The sequence below is a fragment of the Astatotilapia calliptera genome, chromosome 7 (assembly GCF_964374335.1).
Source record: "Astatotilapia calliptera chromosome 7, fAstCal68.1, whole genome shotgun sequence".
Classification (NCBI taxonomy): domain Eukaryota; kingdom Metazoa; phylum Chordata; class Actinopteri; order Cichliformes; family Cichlidae; genus Astatotilapia; species Astatotilapia calliptera.
Window position 1 is genome coordinate 50,472,255 of NC_137428.1, and position 25,810 is coordinate 50,498,064.

The following is a 25,810-nucleotide window of genomic DNA, read 5'->3' on the forward strand; positions in this document are numbered from 1 at the left end:
AATGTTTTATATCTTTAAAGAAAGTGTCGTCAAAACAAAGAATGAGCTGCTTAGTTAGTTTAAAATATCCTGTTGTATAATATTATATAATAAGCTAAATTATTCAGGTCCTCTTATTTACAAGTCAGTACCTTTACCCATTACTAACCCCTGCATAATGTTTGTGTAATCACTGTAAGTATTTTTCATGCTACCCTTATCTGATTTTTACGGCTTCACAAACGTATTAAAGTATGTTTAAAAAGAACAAAGAAAAAAGAATATATACAAAATAGAGGGATTGTTAGTTTAGTTTCAATAATAACTGAAAACATAAAGTTCAGAACAGCTTTCCCACCTTGCTTTTTCACCTTTGGCAAGATCTCTAGTTACACAACACATAATAATAGCTGCCATGTGCAGTCAGGTATGTTGAGAGGGACGTCTTAAGGAGGAGCTTCTGTTACGATCCTGAACTAAAAAAACTCGGTGAGGACGTTTTAGCAAATATTATACCAACCTCACTGTGGCAAACTTTTAAAAGTTTCTGTAACAGCTGTCAGAGAACAGACAGTACAGGCACATGTTAACATCTTGGCAGACTGCTCCATCTACGGGTATGTTTACACCACATTGATTAGTAGAGACACGATCTTGTGTATCAGGCGCTAAAGGTCCCAATTAAATCAAAATATTTAATTGGGACCTTTAGCAATAATAAGTATGATAATAATAATCAATAAAAGTATGAGCTATCGGATAGTAAACCTGCAATTTCAAGAAGGTCAAAAAAGGAAACATATTGTTTAATAAGTAACTGACTATTAACGTCAGAGGTGAGTATTATAAACACTATTTGTGGAAATTGTGGAAAGTTGTTTGCATTTTATGCTTCTTATGTTTTTCACTGACTTTATGAATGTAGTGCTTCACGTCATCAGAAAGTCAGCGCAGTTGAGTTTTACTGAATAATCTGGCAATGATTTTGTATGCTCTCTGAAACAATTACGCATATCATTTTGTCATATGAAAAACAAAACTAAAAAAAAAGTTTGCTTTAAATAATAAGTACAAACACCATTTTGTTTATTTATATTTAACTGATTATTTAAACATTTCTGTATGCAAATAACGTCACTTTTAAACTAGGCGGAAATGACGACATACCAAATACCCATATATAGCACTAGCCAAAACAATGCGGTTTTAATAATAGTTTTATAGTCTAACCAAGTTAACAGTGCCGTTTTTTGCAGTTACTTGCATTAAAACTTACTGTTACTGCGAAATTTCTAAAACTTACCATTTACTTATCAATATTACATGTAAACGGATTAACTAAACCCGCCAAATAGGTCAGGCTATCAATGTGTTAAATTTACGGTAAGTAACGAGAGTTTAACTTCCGAATGAAATATTTGTATTTCAAAATAAGATTGCGTCAATGTATCGCATCGTAGAGAACTTTGTTGGTGAAACGAATAAACCGGAAGCCGCTTGATTGCTCAACCACACACCGGCGCTTTCGCTATGCCCACGTGACGCGCGTAGACGGTAAGGTAGCTGATGCGGTTTATCTGTTAGTAGTATCAATAAAGACGGGCTACAGTAATACACCAGTATACTTCATTTGTTCCTCTGGTTCTTTTACTTTTATACAAATGTAGCTTTTTCTAATGGCAAAATACATTCGGACTCCGGTCAGTAAGCCCGTAAATTCAGCTGGTAAGTAATGTTAGCTTGATTATTTTCCCGGCAAGGAATAGGTAGCTAATCAATAATGGCATAAGTAATTACGGTTTTGCCTTGATTGGTTAATTGATAAGGAGCTTGTCAGTCACCGCAGTCTCGCTGGCAAGGTCAAACTGCTACAAATAGCTAACGCAGTTCACCAAGCTGCCTTATATCAACGCTACGCACCCATCGAAGTGCAGGCACAGTGATTTTGTTTACCGTGTAATACCCCACCTACCAACCCCTCCTCTCCCCAGTGGGCATGTGGGAAAGTGGTCGCCATTGCTGACACATAGAAGTGTTACTCTGAAGGTTATGTAGAAATGCTTTAAAATAAGTAGGCGGTGTCAAACCTGACTCAATTGCATTTCTCATCTGCATGTGAGTGCGGCTGTCCGTGCCGGGCAGGTCAGCTCAGCAGCAGGGCGTGATTTTCAGGTTATTCTCCCCACCCTTCAAGTGTCGCCCTGGTAACGTTCATTTCCCCCGACCACCACAGGATGCTGACAGCCACTTGGGTGGGGCTGACGCGGATGACAGTAGACGGGAGGAAAGCTCAGGGATAAACCAAAGCGCACGGGATCAGTTTTTGTTTTAAAGCAGCGCAGGGCGGCTGGTCGGTGAGAACCATGACCAAGCCGGAGTCGAAGAAAAGCGGCGTGGCTGCGGGCAAGAGCGTCGGCGAGCAGGTTAACAACGGCTCCGTGGATCCAGCGTGTCCGGATCAGAGCACAGCGATCAAAGCCAAGGTGATGAAGCAGACCTCCAGGGAGAATCTGCACCGGAGAAACACAGAGTGCGAAGTCTACGACGACGGAACCAACACCTTTTTCTGGTGAGTGTTTGTGTCGGTGTCAGTGCAAGTTCACGGCTCCTGCAGAGATAGAAGGGGAGGAAACATTTGTTAGTTGACAGCAGGGTGTAATATGTGCTTCAAGGTGAACTGAAAGACAGGCCCAGAGCGACCTCCATTAATGACAGCAGATAATGTGACCTTGCTGTAAATGCCAGGTCAAACTGAAATGTTTGTTGTTGTTTTTCCATCCTGGTGCAACTATTCCAGTAAACATGATCCACTAAATGTCACTTCTGGAGGTGTTGTGGGGTTTGCAGTGTTGTCATGGATGCTCACATTGCACATCCAAACTCAGGGCTCAGATATGACACTTGAGAGATTCTTTGACATTCACAACAGATCTGAAGATGTGCCAGGTATAATACCTGTCCTGCAAAGTGTAGAAATGAGCACATACTTCATTAGCCTTTCCTAACACCGCATGTTTTATTTCTCACTACGTAAACAAAAGTATGTATGAGCCAACTAAAAAAGAAAAAAGCATGCACAATGGGAATACCACACGCATGTTGCAGGACACGGGTTTCGTTATGATATGCTATGCAGCTAGTTTGGAAAAGTGACATTCTCTTCTGCAGCCCTTTTTAATTTATAGCTACGTTAGCTTTCCAGCCTGTCACTCGAGGAATATTTAAGCTTCTCTGAGTGTCTGTGCGGTTTTCATTTCTGCTTTGTGTACAAAAAAATATGGATTGAATAAGAATCTGCTAAGCTATCCAATATCATTGACAGCAGAGGAGACTGGTCCTCCCAGTGGGAACCTTAATGAGAATTTCTCATTACTGTGGTACGGCCTTGGCATCAGATTTCTGTAGTGAGGTGTTATCAGGAGCTAAAATACCTTTGTCTGTTGCAGTTATGAAAATACAATAATCTTGTTTTTATGTGGATTAATAATCAGGGTCACTTGTCCAGAACAATATTGACAAATACATGAGGGCTGGGTTGCTGTATTAGACTGAACCTAAACCAGGTTTTACCCACTTATGTGGCAATTAAATGTGTCGGCAGTCATCCAGATGCAGTCTTACGACGTAGCATTGTAAAGTTTAGAGTTTTACAAGGGCTTTTTAGCTGTTTGCTTTAGGGGTCAACATAACAACAGTGTGTGGGTGTTGTTGATTGCATCCTGAATTTTTGCCGTCTAGTATTACATACATGAACGCATTAAAAAAACAAGAACGGAAAGTGGTTCTTCCTGTGAGTCATTTGAATTTACATTCTGCAGTTATTTGTACGATTGAACCTTTTTTGTGGAACATTTTCAAGTGCTGACTGCAGATGATAAACCTGCATGTATGAAGCAGGTTAGGAAAAAGATGGCAGTTGTTGGTGTATTTCCAAGTGTGTAGGTGGTAGGGCACCACATGGACTCTGTCTCCCAAGGGTTCAGAGTTCATAGTAGAAAGCTGTATGGCAGCAGCTTTTGGTTAAAAATGGTATTCAGCCTGCATCACTGGCACAGGAAGGAACTGACAATGGCAAACTCATTTTTTTTTTTTTTTTTTTTTAATATGCCTTATAAAGAACTCGGACTTATTAAATGTGATTGTGCTGGCGTTCCACTTTTATTTTCCCTTAAACTGATTTAGTGCTGAGGCATTTCAAAATAATGGCAGTTTTGTTCACACTGGTTTCGGCAAATGTTTAATTAGATGAAACTGACAAGAAGACGCATTGTATTAAATTGTTAGTTTGTCTCTGCTTGTCATTAAAGTCGAAGGCTATTTTAATCCAATTTCATCCTTAAATCTAGACTCTGATTAGTCATGAGGCTGGCATAAAGCAGAATCTTTTCTTCTGTTTTTTTTTTTTTTTTTAAATCTTAACTTCAAGCTTAGAGGTGCACTTTGTTTCTAAGCTTAGCTGGTTGCTCTGTTGCACAAAACCAGTATTTCCGCTGCACCTTTCCACTCTTGGTGGTGTATCGTTGTCAGCGAAGAGAGAAATCATGTCCTCCCCCTGTGGCTCCAGCCAAACAGGTTGGATAAGGAGGTGGAACAGGAAAAAGGCTGACAATACCTGGTGTGCTGTCTTGCACATCAAGCTTCAGCCAAAAGAAATGTGACTCAAAGTTGGCACTTTATTATTTTTAAAAAACTTCTTACAGAATCGCTATACCTCACTTTCAGGTACCCTTTAATTATTTTTTTCTTTTAATCTAAATTCTCAGAGCAGCACATTGCCTCTGTAGTTTTAGATTAGATAGATTTATAAAGTATATGTCGCTTGGCTGTTTACCCCAAAATATTAAGGCTACTGCAGCTGGTGACCCTTTCATTAATGAGAGGGCTGGCAGGAATAAAATACACTTGCTATAATTGTTCTCCACAGGTTTAAAACTTGAGGCGTGATGGCATCTGTTGTGTAAGATGTGTTATGATTGACATTTGGTTGTCACACGGTTTTGTCTTAGCTTATTACAGATATTTAGGTATTCACATAATGGTTAAGTAACAAAAAAGGTATCGTACAAATGTTTCCTGTAAGTGCTTTGTAACTAGTACGAGTAACACTCAGATCAGTCATTGGTACACACTGTCATGTAAACAGGTCGACACCAGTGTTGATTGTGTTGATTGTTTTCTATTTACTTAAGCTTAACAGTTCACCTACATGTTGCATGTTTGGATGCTACTTGGTGTCAGGGTATATAACCCATTACTTTGGGGTTTTAACCAACAGACAAAATGAGTTTTAAAGATATCTGGATTAGCTTTATTCCCAGAAATCCCTCCTCCCTAATGAATACTGGCTCAGTCCACCTGCAGCCTGATCAGCGTCAACATTCCAGGAGTGATAAGGAAACTCGGTGACTCTGCCACTGTTCTCAGCAGTCACCCCATTTGTCTTTCTAGAACTTATCAACTGTTATGCACTTGTCAGCATTCCAAATACCATTCAGGTCCTTTTGTCTATTTCTAATCGAGAAATCTCCCATTATATAGCGTGTATTCTCTTGACCCTGACATTATCGTAAAACTTTGCCCTGTCAGCTGAGGTAAATACCTCAGGTTGCGTGGACGTATATCTAAACAACTAGAATGTCACACCACAGAGGCCAAAGTATGTTTGCTGACATGGGGTGATGGAAGATACAGCTTGGGCCTGTAGCCAACAACATGGCTATCAAACTCCAGCTCACCTTGTCTGCCAGAGCATACAAATTCTGTTGTTTAAACAGACCTGATATAAAGCTTTTCCATCCACTGTCAGGCACAAGACATTTGATGCAAAAGCTATTTTTGACTTCAAGTTAAAGAAAGGTTTGAACTGAAGCTTATCACAAACTTTGTAACTATTTTTAGCTGTAGCAACTCAGTTTCCCAACAGATTTCATCTCCTATTTTGTCCTTGATTTACCCCTATATATGCCTTTTGATATTTGGAGGCAACAAAGATGTTTTTAGCAACGAGCAGATTTACGTTCAGATTTGTTTAGACCGTTCCAGTGTTGTAGTGTTATCTCAGTGTTGCTTAACGTTGTCTCATGGTGATGTCAGACAACATCAGCCTATCTAGGGTTTTTTTTGGTTGTTGTTGTGGTTTTTTTTTTTTGTTTTGTGTTTTTATGTCCTGTGCTGACTGGTATTTGACTTTCCTGTTCTACAAATGGTACTCTCGTCCTTCTCTCTGTCCTTTCCCCCACTTTCACTGCAGGCGAGCCCATACTGTCACAGTGCTGTTCATTCTGACCTGCGCTCTGGTCTACGTCACGCTGTTGGAGGAGACTCCTCAGGACACGGCCTACAACACTAAAAGGTCAGTAGGTTGCATTTCTCCTTTCCTCAGTGTCACCAAAGCCAAAACACTCCAAAACTCAGGCACCCAAAAATCTACTTTAACCCCAGGAGGCTTTTAAACTGAAGCTTCATGATATCATTTTTGCACCAGTTTATGTAGAGAGAGAGGGAGAGAGAGAGATTATTTTATTGGTAACTAGCATTAGGAAATTTGTGTTTGGTCATTTTGTTGTAACAATGTTTGCTGACAATGCATCTTATACTGTTTGTTTCCCCTTAAATGGTGCCACAATTTGAAGCAACAAGCATTTGTGGGTTGAGCAGCTGAGTTAAATATGCAGGTTGTGACCATGGAAATAAAACATGCCAATCTTCTCTGCCAATCCCAGACAGCTTATTCTGCTACTGAATCTTGTTTTGAGTTTCTGGAACGCCGGATGCTGCTAATCAGATGCCAATAATGGATCGTGCTACAGCGGTCTGTTGGTGTCTTCATGGCACAATTGACTGATCTGGATAGGGCCGTGCCACAAGGCAATGTCAAGGTGATGTTCTGCAAAACCAAGTCTCCTGATTATTTGGACCTAGTACCATCTCCAAAGTGAAGTTCCATATAATGCGGGATATTATATGGAACTTTACCATTGTGTCGGCCCATTGTATATTTAACAACTCATTTAAGCTTTACTCGCTGAAAGTCTTGGAAATTCAGTTCCAGCTAACCAGCTAGCTACAGCCCTTCCTACCTTGTGTTTTCCCTTCTGGCTGGGTCTTGAACTAAGTTGCTATTGTGGTCATCCTCCATGTCATTCTGCTGCTTCTGCAGAGGGCATCTCTTACATACTTTTATCTCCACCGTTATAGACTGCAACTGGCAGCAGCAGCTCTTCTTCTGTTCTGGAGATGGGCTACGAGTCAGACAGTCTAACTGGAACAGCAGCAGGTGCAGACTGCTGAGGTTTGAGTTCATCTGCTTCGTGAGGAACAGCACATTTTATTGCTCAGTTTTTTTGTCACGACACACTTGGAGAATAGATCAAATCTAAATGTGGGGGTAACGCCGCAATGCAACCAACCAACCAGTAGCTACTCTGATTTTTTTTTTTTTTTTTTAAACAACATTTGGAATAAACCACTTATTTCCTATAAACATGGGCAAGGAGCAAAAGTCACCATTTGAGATGAGTCACTAGCCTTTACAGTCACACTCACCTTGAGCTTACAAGGCCATGTATAAAACAGTCATGGCCATGAAAAGAACACTATAAATACGAGTTGAGCATTTAGCAAGTAGATTTAATGGGTTTTATTTAAACTTTGGAGAGAAATATACATCCAACTTTATCACGTTTATTAAACCACAGAGACTTGGATAAATGCCAAATTATTTCAGTTTCTTTTATTACTGCAAACTACAGAAAGTTGCAGAGCGACTGCTGGAAGTTGTGCCAGCTACTTTGTGCTTCCTGGTAGGAAAAGGCAGGTAGGAGTAGGAGGTGCACTAAAGCAGTGTTCCTATGGGAATACATAAGCTGTTGCCGAACTTGTTTTTCTTGTGGCTAAAGTTTTTTTTTTTTTTTTGGAGCTGTTGCCATGCTGCTGAATAAATATGGAAATGATCAGACCTGTCCCTGATAGTGTTTGTTATAGCTTCTTGTATTTCAAACAGGGAGATTTAGTCAAGGCAAGTTTGCATGTGGCTTAAAACTCCCATTTACGTGTGTTACAGCTAAAAAGCTGTGACACAAAGCAGGGTTATAGTTAGTTGTTCTTACTTTGTACTTAGGTGTATTGAGAAGGTCAGGCATAAAACAGGCTCTATCAGTGATGTGTGTTTGCGACAGATGGGGTGATTTGTAGGTTGCATTTGTGTGGATGCTCCTTAACAGGATTTGCTGCCATCAGCGTAGTCTGGCTCCTTGGGATAAATACCCTAAGAGCTTCACCCTGGAAGCGGAGCTCACTCTCAGGCACTGCTTGGTTACTCCTCAACTCCCAGTCAACCCTGCAATCCGGGACCACTCTCACTAGTTCACACACAACTTCACTTTGTGTGTTGTATTCTTTGAACACACATTCATTTGATTCCAGACTCAAACAGCGAAGAAATTGATCCCTAAATCTCACATGCTCATGCTCCTACGCTTGTTGGCTAGCACGCACTGTAATCCCATTGTATGCTCAGTCTTTTAAGCCTGCTCTGTTTACTTGTAAGGTCAGGACAGGGTCCTCGTCTGGTCATCCGGTTTTCAGAGCTTAAATCAACAGCAACTTAAGCTCAACTTGGCTGGTCTTAGCTGGTTCTTAATAAACACAAATGAAGTTGTAATATTGAAATAGAAGCAGTAGACCAGACCTCCAGATTCAAGTTATTTAATTATTAATTCTCCAAGCCATTATGCTCCCATTCATGCCTTGTCTGATTGATCTGACATCACAGATCTTAAAGGTTTACGGGGTTGAAATGCTGAGACTTGTATGTGTAGCTGTAATAAAAGCCTTCCGGCCTCTTTGAAATGCATACTGATTTTAATTGAAGTTACAGTAATGGACAAACACAATTTGACTGAGCTAATAAACACAAACAGGTGAACTTCATGTCTTTATTGAACACGCTGGGTGAACATGTTGAGCCATCGCCCTTAGATGTGTCCTGTAGCTACTTCTGAGACTTGAACAGTGATGTGGTGGAATTGTAGGCCATTCTTCCTACAATGCTGTGAGTTCATCAATATTTCTGATTGCTTTAAAAAGCCTATTTAAGGCATTGCCTGACATCTCAATTGGGTTAAGGACAAGATTTAATTTTTCTCACATACTAATTTGTTTTGGGTAAACACTTACTATCCTTTTGTTTTTCCTTCAGACACAGAGCTGGACCCTTTTTGTTACACAGGACAAACAGTTTTTTCTATTTACCCACATTCCAGTCTGATATCTGTAATTTGAATGTTGGATTCCAGGTTTTTGGAGAAGTAGTTCGCATAGAGGTTCACTTTTTTCCTAGTGTAAAGACATGAAAATAGGCTGTTTGTTTGTTGGTGGTTCAGTAAGAACATGTATGAGGAATTGATACAGAAGTCTTTGTGATTCCAATGAATTCCCAAATGTGTGTCCTCTAGGGGTATTGTGGCCAGCATCCTGGTGTTCCTCTGTTTTGGAGTGACACAGGCCAAAGATGGACCTTTCACCAGACCGCATCCAGGTATGAAAAGCACATTTATCACCAGGTTAAAGTAATTCATGTCGGATCTCTTTTTATATTGAGAATATAGCATAAGTTAACAAAGTTGGCACTTGGAAATGCAAGTCAAAGTTGATATTAAAGCCATGTAGTGCTCTTTTTATTGAACCCTGGTCTGTTTTATTACCTTTCATTAAATACTGGACAACATCCAGGATATGCCAGTTTGACATTTGTTTTGCCTCTTAAAGCTTCCAGATAAGTGAAATGATTGAAATGCTTTAAAACAAAGGTTAAAAGGGGATTGTGAAAACTGATTATATAAAAAATATGTTTGCATTAAAAGCAGCTGACAGTTGCGTCAGCAGTTCAGTCGGTAGTAATAACATTCTCATCCTCTTAATGGAAAATACACATCCTGGTTAGAATCAGCAGCTGATTGAAGACAGTCATCAATTTAAATGAGTTTGCAGACAGTACGGACGATCCCAAATCATTCATTTTTATGAGGCTTTAAAGCTCAGTGACTAATTTATAATGGGCTGTATGGTTCTAGTAAATAAACAGTGCTTTAGGCATTGCAGTGGCATTAGTCAGTGACCACTGAAAATGGCAGTTTGTGACAAGCTCACATCTGATACGTTTTTTTTTTTTTACCTTTTAATGTAATCAAACTGTTGGTAAGGTCTCCACAAAGAGGCTTTTGCTTGTGCCATGCAATCGAATTTATATGAAACATCTTTGATCTTGTCATCCAAGCGGGAGAGGATGGAAAGAGATGACATTTCATTACAATACAGATGCAGGGTTTTCAGGGCATATGCATGGGAAAAGGGAGAGAAAGCACAATCTGTTACTTGTCTGCATTATATGACACTGAAATGCAGAGCTGTTGTAGGACATGTGAAAAGCAATTGATTATGCTTGTACTAAAACCTGTTGCTCAGGTAGAAAAATCTACGTGCCTGACTGCAGCACGTAAGCTGTGGCAGTTGGATTTCTGCTCTAATGCTTTTGTAAACTTGCATCCTAACAGAATCTTTTCCTTCTTTAAATCTGATGCAGTTTGTAAAAGGTGCTACTATTTAAATAAGAGCACTCACAGCTTTTTAAACAGAGCTTTCATGCAGAAAACACTTAACATCTCCCGCACAACACACACACAACAGCTAACTCCAGCGGGAAAGGGAGGAAGGAAGGAGGGAAAACAGGGCGTGGAAGGCAGATGCAGCGACATGCTCAATACTGTCGGTTGTAGGTAGGCGTGAAGTGGTCGAGCGAGTATTTGACTGCATTACTCGCACCTTTGTGGGCTGTTCGAGGGATGTGGTTGTGTGTGTATGCAATTGCTTCAGTCTTTTGCTTGTTAATCCAGCAGGGTAGGTTCTGGTGTTATTCACATTACAGTTGGCTCTCCATAGAATACCATCATGGGAAAAAGACCCAGTAGGGTTTTTTTGTTTTTTTCCTCCTTCAGATTTAAAACCTGTAGCTCCTGCTGAATCACGGGCTGGGTGTGTCAAAGGAAACTGAGCTTGTGAATGTGAATCACCACTATAATTCAGCTCAATAGCAGTTGAAATAAAAGCACTCCTCATGTGGGACTTTAGGACTGAGATTGGTGTTTACCACAGTATATATCAGTCCTTTTACTTGATGTTTTATTTTTTAATGAAAATCAGTATCTCTGTCTTAAATCTTCAGAAACACATTATGACATTATGTGTATACTGAGGTAATTCAGGCAGATGTTTATTAGTGGAAATGAGCTAATGATTTGGGGTTGAACCAAATACCAGGACTAGGGATGGGTATCGAAAACCGGTTCTTGTTGAGAACCAGTTCCCACTGTTTCAATTCCTTGGAATTGTTTGCCATTTTTGCAAACGATTCCCTTATCGATTCCAGTCGCCCCGAATGACGTCACCACGTTGCGGAGCGTCATTTACCTGGCAGGAAACACGGCGGCTCAAACGCTCAAAAGTTTGGTTTTACTTTACGAGAACGGATGACAACAGGGCAACTTTCAATACTTGCAAAGTAGATATTTCATTTAAGGGAGGAAACACTACGAATATGCAAAAGCATTTGCTCACAAAACACACGATGACCTTAAATGAATGTCGTGGTTTTAATTCAGCTCCGGACTCGTGAATCTCAACCCAGCAGCAGCGGTAACGTTTGCACGTCCTCTCCCGTTAATGTGGCAGGTAAATAATCAACTAACAGTGCATATTATGTTAGCGCGATCTGGCTTATTACAAAACCTGCCATTACTGTGCATTTAGGTGACCATGATGAGAGAGACAGAGTCTGGCTGGCTCAGATGCTGGCAGTTCTCGCTGCAGTCTACCAGTAGCGTTTCCTTTCAGGCCAGGATAGACGAATGTCACCGAGCAGTGACTAAGTTTGTGGTCAAAGGCTTGCCACAGCAGATGCCCCGATTTTCAGTAGTGAATGTGTTTAATTGTAGGCAGGGACATTACTGGATATTCTTGTGCAATTGCTACAGAATAATTTATGTTATACTTTGTTATTGCTACAGAAGAATGTTTATTTTATTATTTTACATTTACAATTTTTTTCCCCGGGGACTCTGTGACACCCCATTGAAGAGCCGTGGGCTGTGGATCTCATAAGATCTCACTGTTGGGTAGGGATGGGTAGCGGTATCCGGTTCTGACATAAACGGTAGTAACCAGACCGAAAGCAGCGCACATTTCGGTGCTTTATTTCGGTGCTTTTTTTTCCTGAGCTGTGATACACTTTAGATTCTAGCCAATCATTTTACGTTTCCGAGGATAGTAGGCGGGGCCAGGTAGGTACGTTCTTTTAGAGCAGAGCTACAGATTAAAAATGGCCAAGGCGAAGCGGTCAAAAGTCTGGCTGTACTTCACAGCAAAAGATGCAAACTCAGCAGCAACAAGTGCTTTAAGGTGATACTGTGCAAAGGAGGTAACACCTCAAATCCGATGAAACACCTGGCGACGCATAGCGTTTTTTTTTTGTTTTGTTTTTTTGTTTTTAAAGCCGAGAAATGCGCTGTATTTGATAGCTTGCTGTGAGACCTCACACCGAGCGCATCTACTGCGGGTGGGTTGCCTGTTATGCAACATCCCCCAAAAACATGAAGAGTAGAGTCCTGGCCCCTAGCCCTGCCAGTGTAGCAGAAATGATGACGGATGATGATGGCAGCAGCAGCCGTTCTTCTCTGCGTGAGTAGCTTAATGTTGTTCGTGTGTAATTTACGTTGAGTAGGCTAACCACGTTATTAAATTAATGCATGTAAGGCGAACTATTAAAACACAGTCATAGCTACATGCGGCTGTCTTCTTGTTTGATGGCAGATGCTCCCTTCACCCTGGCCAAAAAGGCTAAAATGACCAAAGAAAAAGTGGAAAACAGTTAAACATGAGAGGTTTAGGACAAAGTTTGTTTGTTTTTTTTTGTTTTTGTTTTTTTTTGTTTTTTTTTCCATTGTTTAAGCACTGCTTCCAGCCAAGAGTGATACCATATATGCCCCATAGCTGCAGAAAAGGCTAACATTGTTATCTTTTTACAAAAAACAGCTGAACATGAGAGGTTTTTGGACCAATTTTGTGTTCTCCATTCTTTAAGCACCGGTTTGAGCACCGTTTGAGCACCGGCACCGTTTCAAAAGTACCGGTTTGGCACCGGTATCGGATAAAACCTAAACGATACCCATCCCTACTGTTGGGTTTGTAAGGCCATGTTACTCCTAAATTTCTATCTTGTTCAAAGAGAAGATATAAAACAAAGTTCTAAGCTACTCGACCTGTGTGTTCTCCTTTTTTAAAAAGAATCGATAAAGAATCGAATCGTTAAACAGAATCGAAAATGGAATCAGAATTGTGAAAATCTTATCAATACCCATCCCTAACCAGGACCCCTAGCAGCTCATTTCTGTGTGTCGTCAGGTGCTCTTTTTAAATGTCTTTAACCAAAACCCATATTATACATTTGTTTATGGTGGTTTTTGTTGGAAAACTAGTGGGAACTAAATGTCAAACTTGGGGCAGCAACGTTGAAGTTACGTAACTGGGCAGTAAAATATTAGTCTGGACTGAGTGTCAAATGTTCATAACTGCAGGGAATAGAAGTAGTTAGATTTGGAACGTGGAATGTTCAGCACAAATAGGAAATTGTCATGTAACGTTTTTATTATTTGTTTTTTCATTGTGTTTAAAAAACATAGTACTAATTTAGTTTGTATTCAGTGTAACTGATTTCTCTCTCTCGCTCTAGCTTACTGGCGTTTCTGGCTCTGCGTCACTGTCGTCTATGAACTGTTCCTCATCTTCATCCTGTTTCAGGTTGGTGTGGTGAGAATTTTGCTTCCTGGAAAGGCTAAAACATGTCAGATCAACACGTGCAATGCAAATTCTTAACTCATGGGAACTCTGTACACAATCACATGACAATTTTCCCTCCCACATCAAACTTCTCTTTTTGAGATTTCTACTCAGTGATTTTTATGACATGGGTTTTCTGGACGTTTGCTTTGACATTTAATTATAATCGTGGTCTCCAAAAAGAAGGCCAGATGGAGTCCATAAGTACTTCTTAAAAGTGTAGTCAAGCCTGGGCAAAATATCGGGCTCCCCCCCCTCTCCCACTATGATATGTCTGTTCCAGTCTCTGGTGCTTTTTCTGCTGTGATCCCTGGAAGTCTCTTTTCCCTCTCCCAATTTAATTAAATTGTCACTGAGCCAGGCCCTTCAGACAGCCCTGGACACTGTAAAAGAAGAAGAATAAAGGGGGGGGGTTATATTTAACCATCTACTTCCTGTTTGTAAAAGGATAATTTTAAGTTGTTGCTAGGTAAAAAGCAATAAAATTTTACTTTTATGCCACAGAAATCTGCCGTTAACTGAAGGAGGACACCATCTGATGTAGCCTGTGTAGAAATGTAAGTTCTGGTGGTGCTTGCTCTTATTCTTATCCTCCTCTATCCAGACGGTGCACGATGGACGACAGTTCATGAAGTACATTGACCCCAAATTGGGGGTTCCTCTCCCTGAGCGTGATTATGGGGGAAACTGCCTCATTTATGACCCTGGAAACACTACAGACCCTTTCCACAACATCTGGGTGAGAGAATGAATTTTTTTGCTTTTTATGTTACTTTTCTCTCCTGTGTATCTTTGCAGGTAGGAATGTTTGTAAGACTTGAATTTTTGATAGTATTATGCCGTTAAAAAAAAAAACTGAGTAAGAAACAGGCCGCCTTCCTAAAAGTAAAATTTCTTGTCCAGTCATGCATTTATAATTTTGTGCATATTGTCCTCAATTATTGCTATAAGGAAGTGGCTCAGATACAGAAAAGAAATATGGCCTTTTGTAAAACTTCTCTTATCTCTTTTTCTTCTGCTTTATCTCTCTTTCATTCTCAAACACACACAAGAATACAGTTACTGTGGAGGTGTGCAGCAGCTTAAGTCTGGGGCAGATTACAGTCCATCAATAGAACCAGGCCTTCCTCTGTCTGCTGCCATGACCCAGAGCCCACCTCCACTAATAGTCTGATTTTGGCCTCTAAAACCCCATTTCTGTGAATGACTTTTTAAAATGTCAAATTAAAGCCACATATTTATCAATAAACTTTACTTTGGTTGTAGGAATTTTTAATACATAAAAATGTGTTGGGTTACTAAGCAGAAATAATATGATCCAAATAGTAAGGGTAGAACTGTGTGTTTAATTGCATTTTATTTGTGCTTCGTGATGCCCAAAAGAGGCTTTGTCCTGTTCAGTGACCCAGTACTCTCTGTGCTCATTTCTTCCTGTTTCCAGTGTGAACTAGATGCGATGCTTTATTTGAACACAGATGGTCTTATTTTAACTGTCCGAGCACAAATAGAAAGCAGCAGGACTTTTTAGAGCACAGGCTGTGTGTGTCTCCAAGCTCGCTTGCTGTTTTGGGTTATATCAGTGGAGCAGTGAAACTTAAAACAGTGCTCAATGAACTGAAATGCAGTTTGAAAATGTTAAGAAATGCACACAGTCACAGATCTGTGTTTTAATGGAAAGTTAGAAACCATAGGATGCTTATCATAATCCGCTACCAGTGTAATGCAACACATCTCCCTGTTAAATGGGCTACTTTGCAGTAAATATGGTGGATGGTTGGCACTGCACTCAGATGTGGAATTTCACAAATCAGTGGCTGCATGGTTATCAAGATCAGGGTTCTGGTGCCTACATGTGGCTGCTGGGATATAAAACACTGAAGGAGCAGTTGTGTGCAGTTTCTTACAGTGCATTGTATTTATGTGTAGATAAATGGAGAGCAGTCAATATACAGGCTTGGAGTGATTAATAATTGTTTGTATTGACAACATATAGGCTTTCTGGGAATGATATATTTGCATATTCTAAATGTCACTTTATAGTTTGCATCTGATTATGTCACATTTGATTTCTGATCTCCCTTTCTCATTTTCACATCTGTTTTTCTTTCCAGTTGACCCTAAAAACAAAAAAGTTATTTTTACCCCTCAGTCGTAAAAGGCTGAGAGGGTATTTGTTGGCACCCAACTTTAGAAATGCAATAACACGATCATTAAACACGATCAACGGTTTAATGAAAGGGCTTTTCACGTGTAAGATTTAGGGGCAAAATTGTAGTTGGGCTTGCTGTTAAACATCATTTGTCTCTGCAGGACAAGATGGATGGCTTCGTGCCAGCTCACTTTCTCGGATGGTATATCAAGGTAGGTTTGGAATTAGCTGTCTGACATGTTTCATAAAAGCAGTTGAGCGTGCTGTCCTCGCTGTTATGTACACATCACAGATTTAAATGGTTTGACTTTGCAATGATTACAGAGCACCTAGTCAATAAGTGCCAAGTGAGGTCATTCCCATTCTCGTGTGATCATTTATTGACAAATAAAGTTGCACCTTTTTTATTGTTTGTCTGTTATCTTGCTGACCTTCTCACACTCTATTTCCCTCCAGACTCTAATGATCCGGGATTGGTGGATGTGTATGATAATCAGTGTCATGTTTGAGTTCTTGGAGTATAGCCTGGAGCACCAGTTGCCTAATTTCTCGGAGTGCTGGTGGGACCATGTACGTACATTTGTGCTGTTTTCTTCTAATTACAAAATACTGTGTGACACACGTTGAGGTTATTTTGGTTGTTTTTTGTCTAGTTTTCTGAGTGAGTCTTTTGTAATAAGGCACAAATGGTAAGATCAAGATGTCTTCTCTTTAAAGTGTAACAGTGTTTACTGCAGATATAATCCTGCCTAATGTGGACATACTTTTTAAATGTGTCCATATTAGACAAGAAGTTTCTTTGAACCAAAGTGTGAATAGATAAAATGTTCAAAACAAGGATTGCATTGTAAATTTAACATTTTGCAGAACACATTATATTCATCATGTGTTAAGTTGGGAGGTTCACAGATCTCTTGCTCGTCAGCACATTGATAAGTAAAAGCACAGAAAGTGGAAGCATGCGAGTGATTATTTTGCTAGTGATATTTGTAATGGCAACAAAGTGCTCATTTGTTTGCATGATAAGAACTTCATACCAGCAACTAACAAAGTGGTCTAATTAACAGAAGGGGTAGCTGGTAAAGCCAAGTGAGCACTGCTGGAAAGCAACAGGAAAAACTCCAAATATAAACAGACGGTATAGGTATTATGTAATTATAATCACGACTGTAAAGATAAATACTGCGGTTGCTGTTGCTACTTGTTACACACAAAAAAACCTTAGTTATAGTAAATGTAAATTATATTCAAGGTGGAGGAGAGGTGTGTGATAGTTGGTTTGGAGGATTACTGCACCTCACTTACCCTTTTTTTTTTAATTGTTTCTCTATCTAGTGGATCATGGATGTGTTGGTGTGCAATGGTTTGGGGATCTACTGTGGCATGAAGACCCTGGCCTGGTTGTCAATGAAACCGTATCAGTGGCAGGGCCTCTGGAACATTCCTACATACAAGTATGACTTTATGAAAGACATTTCTTTGAAAACATTTTATGTTGGGCTTCTGTATTTGTTTATATTTAATGATATCTCTGTCTGTACTTGGCAGGGGGAAGATAAAGCGTATAGCATTCCAGTTCACACCTTACAGCTGGGTCAAGTTTGAGTGGAAGCCTGCTTCAAACCTTCGCCGCTGGCTTGCTGTGTTAGGCATCATCTTTATGGTAAGAAATGCTAACATGAAGGGAAAGCATTTGTCTCACTGCAGAAAATGATGACATCACCATGCAATAACAATGCACAGAAAGCGTAATGTATTTAGACTCTGATATATAGATAATACATGTTCATGGACTGGCCTAACCACTATATTGATTAATATATTGCTGATATATCTCTATCTGGATTTGTGACTATTGATAAACTGGATAGAGTAAAAGAAGAGATCATAGAAACACCCTTCAACCATGGTTTGAATGTTGGCGTTGCTTAGTTTGTCCGCCAGATGCCACTCTGCTACTTCCCTGTTAGCAACACATTGTAACGCTGAAAACATGACAACCACCTGATGTGAGCAGAGGCGGGTGGAGCATAAACATCAAATCCACAACTTGTGACAATCGATCAACATTAAGCTTAAACAGCACTATCCTGTCGTCTTAGAAAGGACTCAAATAACTGCACATAACAGACGCATAGGAAATGTGTTTCATGAATCGAGGAGAGAGGAAAAAAGATCAGATTTGTAATTCATCAAATATGGGCGTAGTTATGTTGGGCCCTATTTCTGTTTTTGGTTCCCTGTCTGACACCTGAATTAGTTCACGAAATGTAAAAGACTAGTTCTTGTTAGCTAATGGAAAAGAAAGACGTGCCCAACATGGACTGATTGTTGTAACTTTTTCTTTTCTGTGTTGTTTTTGTGTTCTTGGTGCTTCTAAATTAGATATTTTATCTCCTATCTCGCCAGTTTCTGTTGGCAGAGCTGAACACCTTCTACCTGAAATTTGTGTTGTGGATGCCTCCTGAACACTACTTGGTGCTGCTTCGTCTTGTCTTTTTTGTCAACGTGGGGGGCGTAGCCATGAGGGAGATCTACGACTTCATGGATGACCCGTGAGTAGCAATGTGCAGCTTTTCTTTTGGGAGTTGGACAGTTTGACCGGGTGTATAATAAAAGACTGTATGTGTTTTATACACACCGAATAAAGAACTTGTTGACATTCAGCACTGATTCAGTTTAGTCAAGTGTTTGCTCTTGAGTTTTAAACTGGTTATCGTAGTGCAAATTGAAATCAGAAAACTAGATAAGCACAGCAGTGAAGAAATGTGTGAGTCTTCTGTATACTATACACAGCAAAATTATTTAGTAAGAACACCATTCATACATACCAGCCATGAGCAAACATGTGCATTGATAAGAATATGGTTACTAGTAACAGAAACAGACAGAAATGTTTCGTTTTCTGCTATTTTTCCAGTGTTGGGTTAGTGTTGGAAGATATTTCTAGTGATTAACTGATTAAACCTGAGGGATTATAGTCTCATTAAAAATAAACTCAATTAAATATGTCCATGTATTCCATATGTATATAAAAGCCATTTTTAACTGTTTAAATACCAAATGAAGGGAAATGTGTGGCGCTCACGCACAGTGTCAGATTAGTTTGCCAAGTATGACTAGCATTAGTGGACTTCTTTACTTGCAGGTTAACGTCGTCACAGCTGCTGTGCAGAATGTTGTTGGGAATTACTCTGATTGCATTCCAGTTCATTGTAGAACAGCCTACATACATCCATTCATTTGCTATAGCTAAGTACTGCAGTACTGTACTAGTTCTGTTTAACCAGTGTTGTCCACTAACAAAATTCGTATAATTACTCAGACTGTAGTATTTCTGGTAGACTAGAAATGGAAGTATCATTTAACTGTTGACTATTCACATGCATGGGTAGTGATAGAGTGCTGTGCGTTACGGTGTTACATCACAGGCATACATGTAACCAGTAAATATTAAAAATAAACCTAAAAAAGTAAATGTATCCTCCCTATTGAATAATTTTTCCATAATAACATTGTTTCATTTTCCTAACAGGAAGTTCCACAAGAAGCTCGGCCAGCAGGCGTGGCTGGTATCAGCAATCACAGTAACGGAGTTCCTAATAGTGGTCAAGTATGACCCCCACACCATCATGCTGCCCATTCCTTCTCTTATCATTCAGTGCTGGTTTTTAGGAATCCTCCTCATACTTATCTGGACCATGTGGCGGTTTTTCATCCGGTAAGTAGTGGGATGGCTTATTTTATTTATTTAATTGTTGTTGTGGTTGTTGTTTGTTTTGTGGGTTTTTTTTTTTGGTTTTTTTTTTTGTTTGTTTGTTTTTTGGGGGGGGGGAAGCTGAGGGTGACAAACAATGTTTGTTGAAAGGTAATGAAAGTCTGTGCTCTTCGTGTAAAAACAGCTAGGCTGTAAGGAGGAAAGATTTCAGCTTCTTAACCATTTCTAGCTTGTGTCTAGTAAACACAATAACTACATTGGGACCAAAGTCCAAAGTATCGCTCTGTTTTTCTATTTTGGTTCACTGGACATCGTGCAGTCTATTTGAGACAGGTCCAGTCTGCCTTTGGGTCGCTCTTCTCTTTTAAGTTATTGTTTTTGTGTGTGTCAGCTTTCTGTGGGTTTTCCACTGGTCTGTTTCATGTAGAGTCCAGTTATGGATCTGTAGAGACATCTTACATGCTAATTATAGAAAGGGAAGTTGGAAATTGGCAAAAAGCAGCTGTTTTCCAAATGAACTTTATACACTCATGCAGGAAAAGATGACAATCTGCTTCCATGCTGCTGTTTTGCACTTCACTTTTACTTTAAATGCACTGTTCATGGTGACTGATGAGGAAATACAGTTTAATTACAGTTTAAGAAAGATGTCTTCACACATGTGAGACTCCATCCAGTGTGCTCCTGTATTTGATTTAGTTATTCCTCATGAGCTCATGGAGTGTGTTCTTTTTCTTTTCTTTTTTGAAATGTAATTAAAAAAATTTTGAGCTGCCTTATCTTTACTGTGTTGTTAGGTGCAGCCTGCCCTGGCATGTTAGGCTTGTTGTCGGTTCTCCCCCCCCCCCCCCCCCCCCCCTTGCCTTTTCCCTCCCCTTCCTTACTACTTCCTGCTCTTGCTCAGCAATAATGCAGTAATGTCCTAGGTATAGGAAAAGTGTAGGGTTTTTATTTTCTTTGTTTGTTTGTTTCCACTCTTCTACCACATCACCATTTGAATCTATAATCATTATTAGAGGATCTATGAGATCCTCTAGAGAACATCTGTGGTGAATTTTATCATCTTCGTTTCCCTTCACATCATTTTTACTCTGTTTCAGTCAGTTTAGTGACGCTAGAGGGCATTCAGTTTGTGCTGACACTGTTTAAGTGAGTCAGGGCAGTGAAACCCAGAGGAACTGATACCCCCCACACACACGCACACAGACACACACAGACACTAACCATCACGTGACAAGAGCAATGAGATCCACTCAACCACTTCTTCTGGTCTACTAAAGACAAAAGTGTGCCATTATCCAGTTATTCTGATCAAAGTGATTTATTTATTTATTTTTTTTTTTTTTAACCGAGAACCTTAAGAATTTGCAAGCACTGTTTGACCCTATTGCACACTCCCAGTCTGTTACCTAATATGCTTCATTTAGTATGAGTGGACCGAGGCAAGTGCTGAGTGCATGTTTTGTTTTGAGGTGTGTAACTGCTTGGTGCTCTTCCATTAAGTGTTACAGAGGTCCTCATGAGGAGCATTCAAAATAATATTAATGTTAACAATAAACATAGTATCAATGATAAGTACTTTTTGTATGTTTTTGTGAAGTGCTTCCCAGAAACAGAATAAACTTACACGAAAAGAAATGTTAAAATGTATTTATATATCATTTAAAATAAGTTCAGTATCAAAAGAAAACTAAGATAAAGAGCCGAAGCGATCGCCTTTCATCTGTAAGCATGAGATGGACACAGTTAACGGGTTCCTGCCAGGGGATCTCAGACCGTGACCCGGTTGCTATGCAGCAGTTGAAGTACATATTCTGGAGTCAGGCGATGAAATGCTTTAAAAGAAATAAGTAAATCTTAAAATCGATTCTAAAAGTCATTAGGGTTGAAGTAATATGTTCACTTTTCCTGGTTCTTGTAGGAAGTCTTGTTGCTGCACAATCTGAGCACAAGCAGAAGTCTGTGTATTGATTTCTGATTGTTACCTGTTAAGAAACTATTGCATTAACCAGAGAGAAGGTAAAACTGAAAATGAACGTCACTGAAAACTCAGTGTTGATCATATCCTCGCACTATTCCTAAAAAATGAGATTAAAATCAAACAACACACCCAGATTTCTGGCAACTCGGTAAACTGGTTGAACCTTACTGGGAAATGGAGCAGTGGGTTATCAGCATAGCAGTGAAACAAAATGTTATTTCACTGTATAATGTGGCCAAGTAGTAGCGTATATAATGAAAAAAGTATATTATTATTATTGTTAGAATGGCATCCAGCTTATTTTGGGACACACAAATGACATTTGTTGTCAAATACACAAAAGGTCCCTGCCCTCACCCTCAACCAGTGGTGGCAGATGTCTGCCCATCCCTGAGCCTGGATCTACCTTCCAGTTCCTTCCCACTGTCACCAAGTGCTTGCTTAAAAGGGGTCGTTTGATTTGGTTTTCTCTGTCGGTGGTCTTCTCTGTTTTATTCATTTTTCCCCCCGACCTTCCTAAAAGCAGGGATTTCATACAGACTGACTAATCGATTCCTGTAGTGATGGATTTATTTAACAAAGAGAAACTAGGAATTTTTCTTATTCTCAAAAAGTAAGAAATGCAGCTCACGTGAGACTTTGAGAGCAGAGCTTTATCTTCTGTTTGTGATGTTTGTTAAAGTAATCAGCTGTTTCGTTTGTTTGTTTTTCTTTTAATATAATCCAGTGTATAGTGTAGGCGTAGGAATTATAACAAATAAACATTCTGTGAGAAAAGTTAGTGGACCAGAAACCATCTGGGAAGACATGACCCTCAGGGATGACGCACTATAAATAATGCGTGTGCTTTTTTCCTTCTGTCTTCTCACAGTGACATCACACTCCGCTACAAAGAGACGCGCCGGCGTAAACAGGAAGCCCCCGCTGACTGGGACCGCCCGCTGGGCAACGGCAGCACAGCCGCCCCCTCCGGTCGCAGCAAACTGAACGGCAGCTCCGAGACGCTGAGGCAGCGGAAGTCCTGAGAGGAAGCCGGTCAGTCACGCTGTCTGCAGCGAATGAAGGGGGACAGTGAGAGGAGTTGAGGAGAAATGTAACACAAGAAGACACTTAGAGGATGGACACATACTGTTCTTGTGCCTACATGAACCAAGTAGTTATATAACACAGGCAAGGGGGTGAAGGGGGCAATTTTCATTCGGTGTATGTGTAGTTATTGTCCTACTTCTGGTATTTACCTCATTCTGTTTCAAAGAACATTTGGTGGATTAACAGACAAGATAGTTTTGCATTAGTAATATATATTTTTTGAATGTTTGGTGATGAGGTGAATCAGTACAGAATTGGAAAGTAGATGTGACCAATAATTTTTCCATTTTCTCAACTGCACTTTGTCTTTAAAAACAAAAAAGCGAGAGAAGAAGAATGGAGGAGGAACATCTGCCACTGTAAATATGCTTAACCCTGTGTTGTGCAGTCATATCAGTGCAGGTGAGAAAAAGGAGAGCATTTAGAGGAGTTTCTGAAGGTGTAATGACTGATCTGGATTCTGTTCTACTATCCACTGCTATGCAATCTTCAGTATCAAACTGGGCGCAAGTAATGATAACAACACATGGCTGTTCAGTTTAGTTTAAGTGACACTTACTTTACCAGCTGATTCCTGATTCAATCTGACAGCTTACACTAGGTTTAGTCCCAGGTACATGATGTATTGTTTACATGTGGAAGACGATTGAAGCTTTTTTTTTTTTCTTTTCATTTACAGTTCAGCGTTCATTCCTAGAAGCACTGAGCCTTGAGGGTTCTTGCTCAGGATCCTCCTTTAGTCACACACAAGAGAGGAAAACTGGTCAAAGCCTTTCTTTCCTCTCAAACTTTGTTCTTGACAAGAACAACAAGAATAAAATCAAGATGTACTATATTCTAGTTATTTAACTGGTGAAAATAATATACTTGGTGTCTGGGATATAGTTTGAGTGTTTGTTTTTTGTTTTTTGTTTTTTTTGTAGCTGTTTTCTTATCACTGTTATTTCTTTAGGGTAACTCGATGCTAAACACTAGATTCCTTTTTTGTGAAATGAGGTTCAGAGAAACCTGCAGCACTAACATCCACAACAGTCACATTGATGGGAAGCTGTGCTCAGTTTTCCTCAGACTGTGACGCGTTTGTTCCCCGCAACAAAAAAAGGATAAATGGCAGAGATGTGGGTGTTCCTCTACACTTTTTACCATTTGTCACTTTAGAATTTAATATTCGATTCCTTTTATGCCAAACATTCTTCCAGTTTTACATTTTGGGGGTTTTTATGATTTTTTTTTTTTTTCTTTTTTTTTCTTTCTTCTCAGCTTTGCGAGGGTCACCATATTGCACATGCAATCAGCCAAAGCTTAAGATCTGGTTCTTGCTAAAGCCATAAGTACCATCCACCATGAGGTACCATGCACCTCAAACTGCTCGTTTTGATTCTTTCTGAGTTTCAGCATCGTCAGTGTCTGCGTCTAGTTATAGTGTTACAAAAGGTCACCTGGAGGTCAGGCGGCTAAAACAAAATTCACCTGTACAGCCACGATTACAGCTAAAAAGTCCTAATTATGAGGAATTGTCTTAGTTGCTTTTGATCTGTGTCGGTGACAGCTGCTAAATGTAGAGCTGCCACGATTAGTCAGCTGATAATGAATTCATCCTGAAAACATCCCATCACTACTTGCTTACACATTTTCTTAAAATGATCAGCAGATTAATCTGATGATGAACACAAGTGTTAATTGCTGCTCTAGTGAAACATGAAAGTGTTTCAAAATAAAAAATAAGCTTTACATTAAAATTATTTAGGTGGTCAAACTGAAAAAGCTGGAAATATCAGCATGTTCCAGTTTCACTCCAAACTCTCACTGTTACCAAAACATTGCGTGCGTGTCCTGTGACTATTGGGGTTCAGTTAAATCTGTGTTCCTCACAGTGTCCCGGTGACTCTGTGCTACATAAATGATATCTGTGAAATGAGATCCAAATTCTGGTCTGTTTTTAGTGAGGCTGCAGTCGTTTTCTCGTGAATGTAATCCAGCAGATTCAGATGTTCAGATTAGAGGGTCACAAACACTAAACTGAACATTGATTCTGCAAGGCTGCACCTCCTGCCGCAACATTTAAACCACTGGGATGCTAATAAGGTCTTCTTTGGGTCTTGTGGGTCCTCCAGTTTGACCTTCTGAGGGAGGCCCCTGTTTATGGGGGAAATGTTTAGTTGGGAAGTACATGATGGAGTTACTTATGGATGGACTCAAGGGTTTCCCAGCAGACAATTGCCTTGTAACGTGACCGATGTTAATCACTTCACCTGTCAGTGGTTTGAGTGTTGTGGCTCTTGCTCTGACTGCAGCGATTTCTGTGTGAATTTCAAACTGTTTAGCTGATATTTCAGATTTTGTGCTTATTTAACCTGTGCTGTGCTAATTCGGCTGCTTGAGGGTTTTTTCTTTTCTTTCCTTTTCTCTATCAGATACTTTCAGACACGGGCTGGGTATCCACTGTGTACCTGTGTTCGTGCCTCGAATTGGTCAAAGCTGTTTTTTGTTTGAAATGAAAACTTAAACCCAAGTTATGAATTTGCACATCAGCTCTGCATTAGAAACAAGTGAATTATAAAAAAAATAATAACTTTAACATGTAGAAGCAGTGTGGATCAAAGTGGGATAAAAAAACAAAAGAACAAAAACAGGAACTTTAGTGTTTGCGGTTCAGTTTAGTTTCACTTGCAGCCTCATGGGGGCAGTAGATGCCTCGTTATCTCTGCCCTGTGCAGTCATGTCTCCTGGAGATTGATCATTGACTGCTTGCTGTAAATGCCATTTTCAACTTGGATTGTGTAAATGTGAAGATGTTGATCATAAAAAGTGAATATGCTGCTGCAACACGTACTTTTATAATGTTTTCAATAAAATAATAAAAACTGAACTTTGCACAGTCTTTTTTTCTGAATAAATCAGGTGACAGATGTTATAACTGCCTCAAATTGAATTAACTTTTGGTGCTTCAATGCAGTTAGTGACCACCCATCAGTAATACTATAGGTAAGTATTGTGTCCTTTG

The 25,810-nt window shown here is 39.7% G+C and overlaps 1 protein-coding gene across 5 annotated transcripts; it reads left to right on the top strand.

The window, feature by feature from the left end:
* The first annotated feature begins 1,241 nt into the window (after positions 1–1,241).
* On the top strand, positions 1,242–25,675 carry ptdss2 (phosphatidylserine synthase 2). Of its 5 annotated transcripts, XM_080304594.1 has the most exons (14): positions 1,518–1,704; positions 2,213–2,548; positions 6,230–6,331; positions 9,435–9,517; positions 13,763–13,830; positions 14,474–14,608; positions 16,180–16,230; positions 16,475–16,588; positions 17,354–17,472; positions 17,567–17,681; positions 18,428–18,573; positions 19,554–19,739; positions 22,589–22,752; positions 23,486–25,675. In XM_080304594.1, the coding sequence occupies exons 2-13, from the start codon at positions 2,343–2,345 to the stop codon at positions 22,740–22,742; spliced, it is 1,479 nt and encodes a 492-aa protein (XP_080160720.1). In that variant the 5' UTR covers positions 1,518–1,704; positions 2,213–2,342; the 3' UTR covers positions 22,743–22,752; positions 23,486–25,675. The 5 variants fall into 5 exon arrangements, with proteins under 5 accessions (XP_026031048.2, XP_080160720.1, XP_026031047.2 ...); XM_026175263.2 differs by lacking the exon at positions 1,518–1,704 and adding an exon at positions 1,242–1,362 and having other exon boundaries at positions 22,589–25,675; XM_026175262.2 differs by having other exon boundaries at positions 22,589–25,675.
* Positions 25,676–25,810: the final 135 nt, after the last annotated feature.

Coding starts and splice junctions, on each gene's coding strand:
- ptdss2 (XM_026175263.2), top strand. CDS start 2,343: ATGACCAAGCCGGAGTCGAAGAAAAGCGGCGTGGCTGCGGGCAAGAGC. Junction 2,549..6,229: donor GGAACCAACACCTTTTTCTG/GTGAGTGTTTGT, acceptor CTTTCACTGCAG/GCGAGCCCATACTGTCACAG. Junction 16,231..16,474: donor TTCTCGGATGGTATATCAAG/GTAGGTTTGGAA, acceptor ATTTCCCTCCAG/ACTCTAATGATCCGGGATTG.